Source organism: Manis pentadactyla, chromosome 14 (genome assembly GCF_030020395.1).
Source record: "Manis pentadactyla isolate mManPen7 chromosome 14, mManPen7.hap1, whole genome shotgun sequence".
NCBI lineage: Eukaryota > Metazoa > Chordata > Mammalia > Pholidota > Manidae > Manis > Manis pentadactyla.
In genome coordinates, this window is record NC_080032.1 from 21,800,073 (window position 1) to 21,812,480 (window position 12,408).

Here is a 12,408-nt window from a genome sequence, read left to right on the forward strand (position 1 = left end):
TTGCCTCTTTGTGTTGTTCTGACTTTTTGACTACCTGTGAATAACGCTGCTGTGGAAGTTTGTGCAGAAGTTTTTGTGTGGACTTAGAAGTTAATTTCTCTTGGAGTAATTACTGTGTTGGAACTGCCACACAGTTTTCCAAATGGCTGCACCATTTTATTCTACCAATAATGTACGAAAGTTCCTAGTTTCTCCACATACTCGACAGCACTTGCTATTGTCTGGTTTTGGGGATTATATCCATCCAGTGGTTATAAAGTGGTGTCTCATGATGGTTTTGATTTGTATTTCCCTAATAGCTGCTGATGTTGAGCATCTTTTCATATGCTTATTATGGATATTCAAATATTTGGAATTCTTTGGATATTCAAATATTTGACCTAGTTTTTAATTCGATTATTGCTCTCTTAATTGCTGAGTTGTAAGAGTTCTTTATGTTCTGAATATAAATCCTTATCAGAGAAGGAATTTACAAATATTTTCTCCCATTTTATGGGTTGTCTTTTTACTTGCTTGATGGTATCCTTTGTAGCAGTTTTTTTTTTAATTACTATTTTTTTTTAATTAAGGTGTTATTGATAAACACTCTTATGAAAGCTTCACATGAAAAAATAATGTGGTTACTACATTTACCCATATTATCAAGTCCCCACCCATACCCCAATGCAGTCACTGTCCATCAGTGTAGTAAGATGCCACAGATTCACTTTTTGCCTTCTCTGTGTAGCACAGTTTTTAATTTTGATGGAAGTTCAGTTTATTTGTGTTTTTGTTGCTTACTTATGTTTTGGTATCATAGTTAAGAAACTATAGCCTGACTCAAGTTTGCAAAAATTTACTGTGGTTTGTTCTAAGAGTTTTATAGTTTGGCTCCAACATTTAGGTCAGTGATCTATTCTGAGTTAATTTTTGTGTACAGTGTGAGGGTAGAGATCCACATTCGCTCTTTTGCGTGTGGATATCCACTTGTTCCAGCACTGCTTGATGAAAGGACAATTCTATCCTTATTAAATTGTTTTGGTGTCTTTGTTGACGTTTTTTTTTTTTTCCCATCATACACAAAAGGATGCACACTATATGTGCTGTTCTGCACCTGTGGGGGTTTTTTGTTTGTTTAAAGGCATCATATTTCTTAGAAATTACTACATGTCACTGTATCAAGATTTCCCTCATTCTCTTTTTTATTTTGTCTTACCGAATCATAAGAATATAGATGTATACAAGTTCTTTCTCTGATACATGCTTTTGAAACAATTTCTTGAATGTCTTTGGAGTCCGTTTTTATTAATTTTTCTTGAATAGTTGTGCTTTTGTTTGCTTTATTTGCATACTCCAGAGTTCTAAATATTTTCCCATGTGGTCTTTTTTTAGATGTTTTATATTTTTCTCCTAAGGTTTACCTTTTGATTTTTTTATTTATAATTTTAAAGATTTTCCCCATTTATGTGTAATAAGAGAATTCATATGCCTTTTCTTCCAAAATTTATAACTTCCTTTCCCGCCCTCCTACATTTAAATCTCTGACACATTTGGAAATTTTCTTAATATACATTGTAAGGTATGAATCCAGTTTATCTTGTTCCAAATGGCTATCCAAAAAATCTTAACCAGTTGCATTGTTCTTTAATTTACATACAATAGCATGGATTCTGTTGAAGTGTATGTTTTGGTGAATTTTAACAAATTTGTTTATTCTTGTAACTGCTTATCAGCCAAGATGCAAGCCAGGATTGTGCCCAGTATTGACCAGTGAGGGTTTTGTTGTTATGTTAGTATAAACTCACTGATTTTTAACATTCAGTTTGCTAGTTGGCATTTTTATTAGAATAACTTCAGATTTATGAGTTAAATGAGGTGAGAATTGCTATCTTTATATTGAATCTTCCTATGGAAGACCAAATTACACCTTTCCACTTGTTTAAATCTGCTTCTGTATCTTCAGTAGTGTTTTTAAGTTTCTCTTAAGGATTTTGTGTTTCTTCGGTTTGTGCCTTAGGTATTTTCTTTATTTATTATTAATGTAAACTGGGGTCATTTTTTCCATTGCATCTTCTAAGTAGTTACTTATGAAGTAGGTTAATGAAATACTATATATGAAGGTTATTGCTGTTTTTATGTTAATTTTATACCCTGCTACATTATTTTGTCAACTAACAGGCAAAGTCAAGGACTTGGTTCTGAAATGCAGCCATAAGGCATATCTTTCCTGCATGATAGTAGGGCCTTTGCACAAAACCACCACTTTGTCTTCTTGGTACAAATGCAGTATTTTCTTTTTTGCAACCTGTGAGAAAAATTTTGCTGTGTTTGAAAATATGCCAAAGTCAAGAACTTGATTAACATAAAGCAGAATTTCTTAGCCTTGGCAAAATTAACATTTTGGACATATTCTTTGTGTGGGAGAAGGAGGGGTGTCCTGTGTGCTGTAAGATGTTTATTAGCATCCCTGGCCTCTACCCATTGGCTGCTAGTAGTAAGTTCCCTTTCCCCTAGTTGTGACAACCTAAAGTGTCTCCAGATACTGCCAGATGTCTGTTGAAAGGCAAAATTGTTCCCCACTGAAGACCATTGACATAAGAAAATAGCTAATGTATGGTCCATCTAAACTGTAGTTTAAGGTAATATTCAAAAAATCTTTTAATTCAATTTAGGAAAAAAACACTACCACCATAAAACCAAGTATTTCTCTGTATACATGGATATGCCTATGTGCAAATGCATAGAGCATGATCTCTAGAAGACTGTGTATAGTGGTTGATTTGGGGGAAGAGAATGGTATGCAAATGGAGGGAGGAATTTTGTAATGTTGATTTTTTATCTTTTAAGATTATATTCAAGCATTTTTTTTGTAGCTAGAATTTAAAAAGCAGTAAATTTGGTTAGCTTTTTGTATTTTTTAATATACAAGGATCATAATCAAGTATCAAAAAAATAACAAATAGGTTAAACTCAGTGAGCTTATAATTAGACAAACTTTCACTTGATAAAAAGGACACCTGAGTTTGGGTGGCTTTTCTTTACTAAAAGGACATGATTTTTCAATACGTAGATTCTAAAGAAATTTAGAAAAATACTACTGTATTGGTTTCTTCTGTTTTCAAGTTTGCTTTTCTAAATAGATAAAACATCACATAACTAGTAGCTCTTCCTAAATTTCAACAACAGCCATTACATTTTTAGCAAAAAATGTCAAATATTTAAAATAGAAACCAAATTCTAATTGTGTATTAGCAGCTACTCACATAATTAGTTCTGATGATTTTGTGAACATACACCAAGTTATATTATACATTCTTTGTGTCTCATGCCTTGTAAGCAGTGGTTCATGATTACTTCCCTCAAATGACTTGGTTAACGTTGCACCATAAACCTGTCATAGACAACAGTCAAGGATATAATAGACAAACAAGTAAGGGAAGGGATACAGAGCATGAAGCTAACTCTCTTTTGGTGGGTGGCGTGGGGAAGGGGAGACTGGGGAAGATACGACAGAGGAGATGACAGTTGGGCCAAATTTTTAACTAGACCTTTAACAGGGAGGACCATGGGCAGAAATTTGTATGGAATAATAAAAAAACAAATGAATGGGCTATGATTTAGAAACCTGCTACATGATTTTTGTGATGCTGTGTTTGAGAAAGAACAAGAAAGTGTGTAAAAATTAAGTGGTGGGAAATTCACAAAAATGGAGTTAAAGTTAGCTATGGTCTGTTTCAGCTTTTTTGTTGTTGTTCTTGTGTTCTTTGAATAAATTCCATGCCCTTCTTTAGCAAGTAGTGTAAATTGGTGTGTCAATCAAGGATTACCTGAGAAGTAGTATGTACGAAACACTGTTTCATTATGCTGTTACAGTCTTGCAGGGACTTGATCAAGGTGGGGGCAGGGGTCATCATAGAGGCTCTCTGTGAGGAAGCTCCTTTCAAGCTGATGCCTGAAAGTCAAGTCAGAATTACCCAAGCTTGGGGTGGTTGAGGGTAAGTGTTTGAGGCTGAGGAGTAGCTTGTGTGTTAGGAAAACAGCCCAGAGTGGCTGAAGTGGTGGGATGGTGGTACAGCATTGGAGAAGCAGGTGGGAGGGGTCAAATCACGCAAAGCCTTGTGGACCTTATTCGTGTATTTTATACTAAGGAGAGGCATCATCTCTCTCTGCAGTACCAAATATGCCCCAACAGCGGCAAGACCAGCATCATCAGAGCACCATGATGCACCCAGCCTCAGCAGCAGGCCCACCAATTGTGGCCACTCCACCAGCTTATTCCACGCAATATGTTGCCTATAGCCCTCAGCAGTTTCCAAATCAGCCTCTTGTTCAGCATGTGCCACATTATCAGTCTCAGGTAAGGCCAATATGGCCCAACTCTTAATTTTTTGCCATTTAAATAATTTTTTATTTTAACTTTTAATAAGGTAAAAGGTTTTCTTTTATATTTCATGGTTTGTTTTGTGGTGAGGTATATAGCTAAGGATTTTGGGAGGGTACTTTTTAGTATGTATTAGAAGATTGCTGATCTGTGTAACTGTTTCCAAGGAAATTGCAAAAATAAGTTTCAGAAGTTTCAGTTGTTACTGGAAACCATGGAGTTAAGACATCTAACTAAAATCTGCTGACTCTGTCTGATAATATAATGTTTTTTCTTTATTTTTTGTTTGGGCCCAGCATCCTCACGTCTATAGTCCTGTAATACAGGGTAATGCTAGAATGATGGCACCACCAACACATGCCCAGCCTGGTTTAGTATCTTCTTCAGCAACTCAGTACGGGGCTCATGAGCAGACGCATGCGATGTATGGTAGGGCACTTTGTTTGTCTTTTTCAGTATGTGTGACTTGACTATACTGTTTCTTTTAAATCTGAAAAAATACTCTGTTTAAGAATAATTTGGCCTTTTATGACATTGAGAGTTAAGAATCTAAAAAAAAAGATGACCCATTTCTGTCTCTGACCTGCTTTGCAAGTCTTGGCAAATCATTTCTGTTTCTGTTCCTGAAATTCCTTTGTCTTCAACTGTTGTGCCATACTTTAAAAGAGATGTATTGATATGTGTAACAGAAAAAATATCTCTTTTGGAGAAAGGTATCTTCCTTCTTTTCCTCATCAATATTATCATTTGCTATGCCTGCCTAAGGTATGCAAGAAAGTTTTACAGTAAAGAAAGCACTCTCCTGCAAGAAAACATCTGCTTCACTCCTTACTGCGATAGTCACTGGCATTACATATTTTTATTGCTGTTTGTTAAACTGCTACTATGTTTTTCATCATGCTGTATTTTAAGTGGTCAAAATTGGGTGATATTAGATTTGCTTTAGACATGATTCATGCTTTACATTTAATCAATATAAACAATGGTAAAATGAAAATGAGAAACATTTTACACAAAATTAACAATATATGTAAGAATACTAAGCCTAAATTACCATTTTACTTTTGTGGCCTGAGAACTTAGTGTAAGTTGTTAACTTAGCAGCTGTCTAAAGTACTAAAATAATGTAGTTTTCAATGTTAAGTGTTTTGAAATAAGATTACCATGTATATTTTGTGATATAGAATCAATAGGCCATTCCATATTACATTTTTCAAAATGCACTTTTAATTAGTACCAATTTCAGTAAGACATAAGGTTTGTTCTGAGCTTTTCTGAGAATACCTGTACTGTCATTTAGGATTTCCCAGCGGCATTTCAGTTTTTTGGAGTGGGAGGAGAGATTTAAGTTTATTTATACAATTGAAAAGCATACCACTATGAAAGTGAAATGACAGTTACATGTAACTACATGGACATTTCGATTTTTTAAACCTTTTTAAACTTTGTGAATGACTAATAATGTAAATTTTTCATTGTTTTAACTTTAGATTAACAGTTTGTAACATTTGCAGCTTAATAGGAATAGGACTCAGACAGCAATAATCAACCTTCTGGTTACCTGCATAATCTGCCACTTAGCACTTTATTCCTGAAGGCATGCTCCTGTCACATAGGTTCACTAATGATAGGGCTTCTACATGATTAAAGGCATTATCTTTATAAAATACTTAGATCTGATCTTAATTTTTTACATTATCACTTAAAACTTTCTGTTATGTATTGTGCCCCTAAATAAGATTATATAATTGCTGCATTTTGGAAAACATTGTTTGAAGAATTCCATCAGTAATTTTATTAGAAAGTATGCTGAGACTGATTTGGCTTATGATTTTGGTTATGATCTCCTGTCATTAGCTTGTGCTTAGTTGTTTTAGCCAGGACTGAGTATATATAAAAAGGCACCCACTGATTCATCACACTGGCTTTTATGCAGTTTGTATACATTTCAACAATTTCCCAGTTTGCTAAAGGCTTAGGTGAAAAATTCATTGTGATTGTTAATACATTTTTGGTGAATACATCATGATTTAACAAGTGGGAAAAATATTTCTTTGCTCCATTTTCTGGAATATTCCCTTTAGAATAAGATCTGGAACTCCTGAGCTAAAATTTCCATTGCTTTGAAAAAATAGCTATTTGTATACCCATGCTTTTGAGACATTGTAGTTATGCTGCGATGTTGAGCAGAATCATTCTCCTCAGTGTGTTCACTCACTACAACATCTGGCTTTGTCTTCTGGATGAATGTTCATTGACTTGAAACAGCCAGTACAGTAAATACTGTATTTGAAGCACTAATGGTTTTTAAGCTACCTTCTTAGAATATTTCCGTTTGAAAAACAATTTGGCCTTAGACCCTGAAGTACATTCATGTGTGGGTAAATAGGAAATACTGAAAACAAAACAGAACACTAGACCTAATGTCCAGTGAAATCTGTAATAAACTAGTCATCAAAGCCAAGTTCTTTAATGCCAGGAGAAGGCAATTCAACCAGATCTGAACTGCTTTCCTGCAAATTACACAATTGTATTTAATTGATGCCTTTGATGAGGGCAGGCTAGGTGCAAGACTGTGGACTTGGTATGATTGTTGATGATTAATTAAGGTTTTCTTTTGGATACTTTGTACCTTAGAACACTAGATAGTGAATTACTTTGTTTTTTATTGTCATAAACCAAAGTTTAGTCTGCTAAAGTAAGTTAATTAATTCTTCAGTAATTTATTTTAGATCTCTAAATGCTGATTATGCCAACTATAGATATATCTGAAGTGCATTATTTTAAACTAAGACAAAACTGTTGTATAGAAATGCTAATTTTCCCTGAAGCAATTTATATTTTATATCTCCAAAGGAAACAGATATTTTGATGAAATTTATTTATTATTAAGCTACATCCTATCTAGGTTTGGAAACTTTGCATACAAACAAAAGAATATGCACCCAGATGTTTGTGACAATTATTTGTCACCTTTTTGTTAATTGTTATGGATATAGCAAAAGACTTTGATAATAGAAAGGATACCAGTATAGGACTGCAAAAGAAAGGTTGGCTATTGTTTTTAAACTGTTGGTATATTTAATATAAATATCCCAACAGATTGCTGCACAGTTAAATTACTAAGGAATACATGTGCATTGAGTAATTATTGACCTTGTTCTCTAAATTCTAGCTGTCTTAGAAAAGATTTTATTAGAAGCTACATCTCTTTGACCTGAATCTAACTCTCATCAGTGCCTCTGCCTCTCCCTCCTAAGAAATTACTTTTTGTTTCCTTAACATCAGTCTTGTAATTCATCTAACTTTGTTTTATGGCAGAAGTGTTTTTTTCCCTTTCAGAAATAGTAAAAATGGAAACTTTCCCTGCTTTCTAAAGCTATCAGGAAGAGTTAGATCTAGGATCCTTTTTTAGTTTCGTTTTTGATAGTTTAATGGAGATAAATTAGAAAATACAGTAGGCAAAAAGATTTAAAATGCACCCATTTAGCCCTCCATTTGACAACCACCTGGTAACATTTTGGTGCATATTCTTTCAAGTGTGCGTGCACACACACACACACACACACAGACACACGCCTTTATTTAATGGAATAAGAAATATACCTGCATTTTTAATATTTCTATTGTTACGTTTCTTTATTTTTGGATCCACTACCAGAGGCATAAACATCTTACAGAATGACATTTCTACAGTAATACTTTGCAAAATTGTTGGAGTCTTTTGAATTAAACTTGGTAATTACTGTTTTATTTTGGTATGTTACTTACATGAAGACTGTTCTGTGGAATGTCATGTTGGTCTTTTTATTAGATAATGATTTTATTCCTTTCATTTAAGCAAGTCGGCATGCGGAACTTGATACCCCAATACAGAAGAAAAGTGTCTTTGGGTTCAGCTCCCTCTTACTTAATTTTGTAGCAATGTTTAAAGTGCTTGACATCTCTTGTAAAATAAGAAAAATGAATTATGCATGAATACAAGAAGAAATTACTAAGTATGTTGACCTTTCCAGAAAATTAGGAAAATGAACACCTCAAAAGGCTAATTTACCTTTCTATTTCCCAAATTCAGCATGTCCCAAATTACCATACAACAAGGAGACAAGCCCTTCTTTCTACTTTGCCAGTGAGTTGGGTTTTTTATATTAATTTTAATTGAACAGTAAAACACTTTTTAAAGAATACATGTTAAGGGAGTAGACTTGTTGAGCAATAATATTTCCCTTGTACCAGACAAAATCGTTAAAAATATGTTTATCTGTAAATAATTCAGTTTTCAAAAAGGAAATATAACCCAGCTTAAGAAAGCTGGAGTTAATAAAAAATTGAGTTATTTCAGAAATTAATTTTTGCATACCAAGCAAACATGTGACTGTTTTGGGGGGAAAATGCCTAATATTTTTCTTGTTCAGAGCAACTCTTCCTGTCCGAACAGCTGTTTTTGTTTCAATCCAAGCCACAAACTTAGTATAAGAAATTTTAAGTGTTAGTTCTATGGTAAGAAGAAATTTATCCTTACAAGGATTTTTAGTTGAATAGGGTTGAAATACTAAGGGAGAAAATTTTCCTGTCTTTTCAGTCTTTCTATGACTGAAGGTTTAAAAGATTCAGGTAGCAGACACCTCAGGATGTCCTTGAGCAGGAGAGCATGACCCAGCAGCGTGCTTCCTACCAGACTATCTTTGGCAACAACAGCCCCCTCTCTTCTCCACCAATGAAAAGGTGAATCATTGCTCCTAAATGGAGACGGTCTGGGCAGGCTTTCCCTTGGAAATGAACTTGCAAGGTGTGTTTTCTCTGTTTGTAGGGCTATTTTTAAATAAGGCTAGTCAGGGATTTTTGGCATTTAGATAGGAAAGGTACTGCTAACTTGCAGAAGTCCTTTAGAAATTTATGCCAGTAATATGTGTCACTTAGTGTGAAATACTATATTCTGGGGGATATTAAGGATTAACATTTTGTTAGGGATTAATTCTGAATAATTTTAGAATGACTCAATGTCTAAATCTACTAAATACCGAATTTTAAAAAGCATTTAGAAAACATTTTGACTTAAATTTTCATTAATTGTGCCATGACTTGGTATCCAAAAATAAGTGTGTACAAATTATTTATTTGGTGCTAGGAAATGTTAACAAATTTAATCCTTTAATAGATGCTCTTTAAAAAGGAGTCTTGCTGTATATCTGTGCTATTAAAGGGAAACTATGTATGTGATACAGTATGTAAAAGACAGTGTCAGTAATTAATTTTATTATGTACTCAGTTTGCAGTCTCAAATGTAGTTATCCTCACCATCTTACTGTCCCTGTTAGTAATTTTGGAGTCAGTTTCCTGGTAAGTAGTTAAAAAGGTCCTTAATCGTCATACCTAAGCATTAACTGCCTTAGCACAACTCCTAAAAGGGAATATCAATACTTTTTTAAAAGAAACTAACAGTGGGGCCTCTATTTGTAATTAAATTTGCTGCTTTGTACCCTCCATTCCACCACCCACCCTTCTAAGTCATTTTATCATGGTTTGGTCTGGTTGCCTTTTATTCCTCTTATAAAGAGTTTTCAACTTCCGTTTCCTTCCTTTTTTTCAGAATTTAACATCAAATTTAAAAGTTGGAAGATTTTCTTTTGTTCCATTTTTAAAGTTTTGCAGTGCTGGTGATCTCTCATGACTTGTGCCATCCAGGGTCAAAATGACAAAAACCTACTTTTAAATTAAACACAGCCTTACGGACTGAATTGGCTTCAGTAAGATCACGGTTTAGGAAAACTATTTTTTAAATGTGGTTAGTGTTATGCGGATTTGACATCAAATATTTGGAGTTTTAAACATTCATATTAAGGGACACAATGAGTGGGAAACTTATGGACTAGGTCTGCCCCCAAAAGTGATAAACTTCTTTGATTGGCTTGACCTAATCCAGGTTTTATGAAGGCAATTTAAGTTTTAAGAAGTTTAACTGATAAATAGCTAAATGGGAATTTTGAAGAAAATTCAGTTTACTTTTAACCTCTTTAGCCAAATTAATGAACGTGTATAATAAAAGCAGTTAAATCAGCTCAGGAAAGCCCAGAATTTACTGCCCTTTGCTCTCCACTCTCCCTTTCCCTGATTCTGTTAACATTTTTTATTGTTGTATATTCTATCTTGGTTCTTTTATCTCTCTCTTCCCTTCCAACCTTTTTTTTCCGCCTCAGCCTTATAATTTACTTTCTGTCATCCCACCTTTCTGTCTCATTCTTAACTGGACTTTCAAGGAACCAAACTATATTTTTGTTACAAGTATTGAATTAAAGTGTAAGTTTCACATTTTTCCAATTAGCTTCTCAGTTTCTGTATCAGAGTGGGGACAGAGAATTCCTGGATAAGGTGCTTGCTTAGCAAATATCTTCTAAGCAGAAGATGAATAAAGGAAAACAGTTAAACCTCCTTACATTTTATTTGCAGCTTATGTATATTTACATGTTTTATTTTTCTTATAATGCATTGTAATTTATTGGTGTTTAAGTAGGGAAGGATGGGTTTTATAAACAAAATCCTTATAGATGTACTCAGCTTGGATTACTTAAAGTGTTTGTGCTATGAATGCAAATGAGACGTAGATTAGAATACTCTATTTTATAGCCTTTCAGTATTGGTTAACTATGACAGAGCTGTCTTTTAAAAATGTATGGTAAAAAATATTTTATCTTTAATTGTCCCCAGATTCAGTATTTTAACATTTTTCTAAATGATGAATAACTTAATTATGAGACTTATGGGCATAAATTTTCTCGGTGAGGCCATATTTTTTTTTGTTGTTGTTATCGTTAATCTACAATTACATGAAGAACATTATGTTTACTAGACTCCCCCATTCACCAAGCACCCCCCCCACAAACCCCATTACAGTCACTGTCTATCTGCATAGTAAGATGTTGTAGAATCACTACTTGTCTTCTCTGTTGCACAGCCCTCCCCGTGCCCCCCCGCCATATTATACATGCTAATCGTAATACTCCCTTTCTTTTTTCCCCGCCCTTATCCCTCCCTATCCACCCATCCTCCCCAGTCCCTTTCCCTTTGGTAACTGTTAATCCATTCTTGGGTTCTGTGATTCTGCTGCTGTTTTGTTCCTTCAGTTTTTCTTTGTTCTTATACTCCACATATGAGTGAAATCATTTGGTACTGGTCTTTCTCTGCCTGGCTTATATCACTGAGCATAATACCCTCTAGCTCTGTCCATGTTGTTGCGAATGGTAGGATCTGTTTTTTTCTTATGGCTGAATAATATTCCATTGTGTATATGTACATCTTCTTTATCCATTCATCTACTGATGGACACTTAGGTTGCTTCCATTTCTTGGCTATTGTAAATAGTGCAGTGATAAACATAGGGGTGCATCTGTCTTTTCCTTTTTTTTTGTTTGTTTTCTTTTTTTTTAGTATTCTACTTTATGAATATATTATTTATTTTTATTTATTTATTCTTTTGGTATCATTAATCTACAATTACAGAAAGAACATTATGTTTACTAGATTCCCCCCTTCACCAAGTCCCCCCACATACCCCTTCACAGTCACTGTCCATCTACGTAGTAAGATGCTGTAAAATCACTACTTGTCTTCTCTGTGTTGCACAGCCCTCCCCGTGCCCCCCACGCACTATACATGCTAATTGTAATGCCCTCTTTCTTTTTCCCCACCCTTATCCCTCCTTTCCCACCCATGGTCCCCAGTCCCTTTCCCTTTGGTAACTATCAGTCCATTCTTGGGTTCTGTGATTCTGCTGCTGTTTTGTTCCTTCACTTTTCCTTTGTTCTTATACTCCATATATGAGTGAAATCATTTGGTACTTGTCTTTCTCCGCCTGGCTTATTTCACTGAGCATAATACCCTCTAGCTCCATCCATGTTGTTGCGAATGGTAGGATATGTTTTTTTCTTATGGCTGAGTAATACTCCATTGTGTATATGTACCAAATCTTCTTTATCCATTCATCTACTGATGGACATTTAGGTTGCTTCCATATCTTGGCTATTGTAAATAGTGCAGCGATAAACATAGGG

The 12,408-nt window shown here is 34.5% G+C and overlaps 1 protein-coding gene across 7 annotated transcripts in view; it reads left to right on the forward strand.

The window, feature by feature from the left end:
* ATXN2 (ataxin 2) overlaps nt 1-12,408 on the forward strand; it is a 125,958-nt gene that overhangs the window by 98,906 nt on the left and 14,644 nt on the right. For 4 of the 7 annotated variants that reach the window (XM_036929422.2, XM_057491881.1, XM_036929419.2 and 1 more), the window contains exons 19-21: nt 4,152-4,336; nt 4,657-4,789; nt 8,436-8,489. In XM_036929422.2, the coding sequence (XP_036785317.1) occupies nt 4,152-4,336; nt 4,657-4,789; nt 8,436-8,489 (372 nt within the window). The remainder of the gene's footprint in view (nt 1-4,151; nt 4,337-4,656; nt 4,790-8,435; nt 8,490-12,408) is intronic. The other 3 variants (XM_057491882.1, XM_036929420.2, XM_036929421.2) reach the window with 1 other exon arrangement.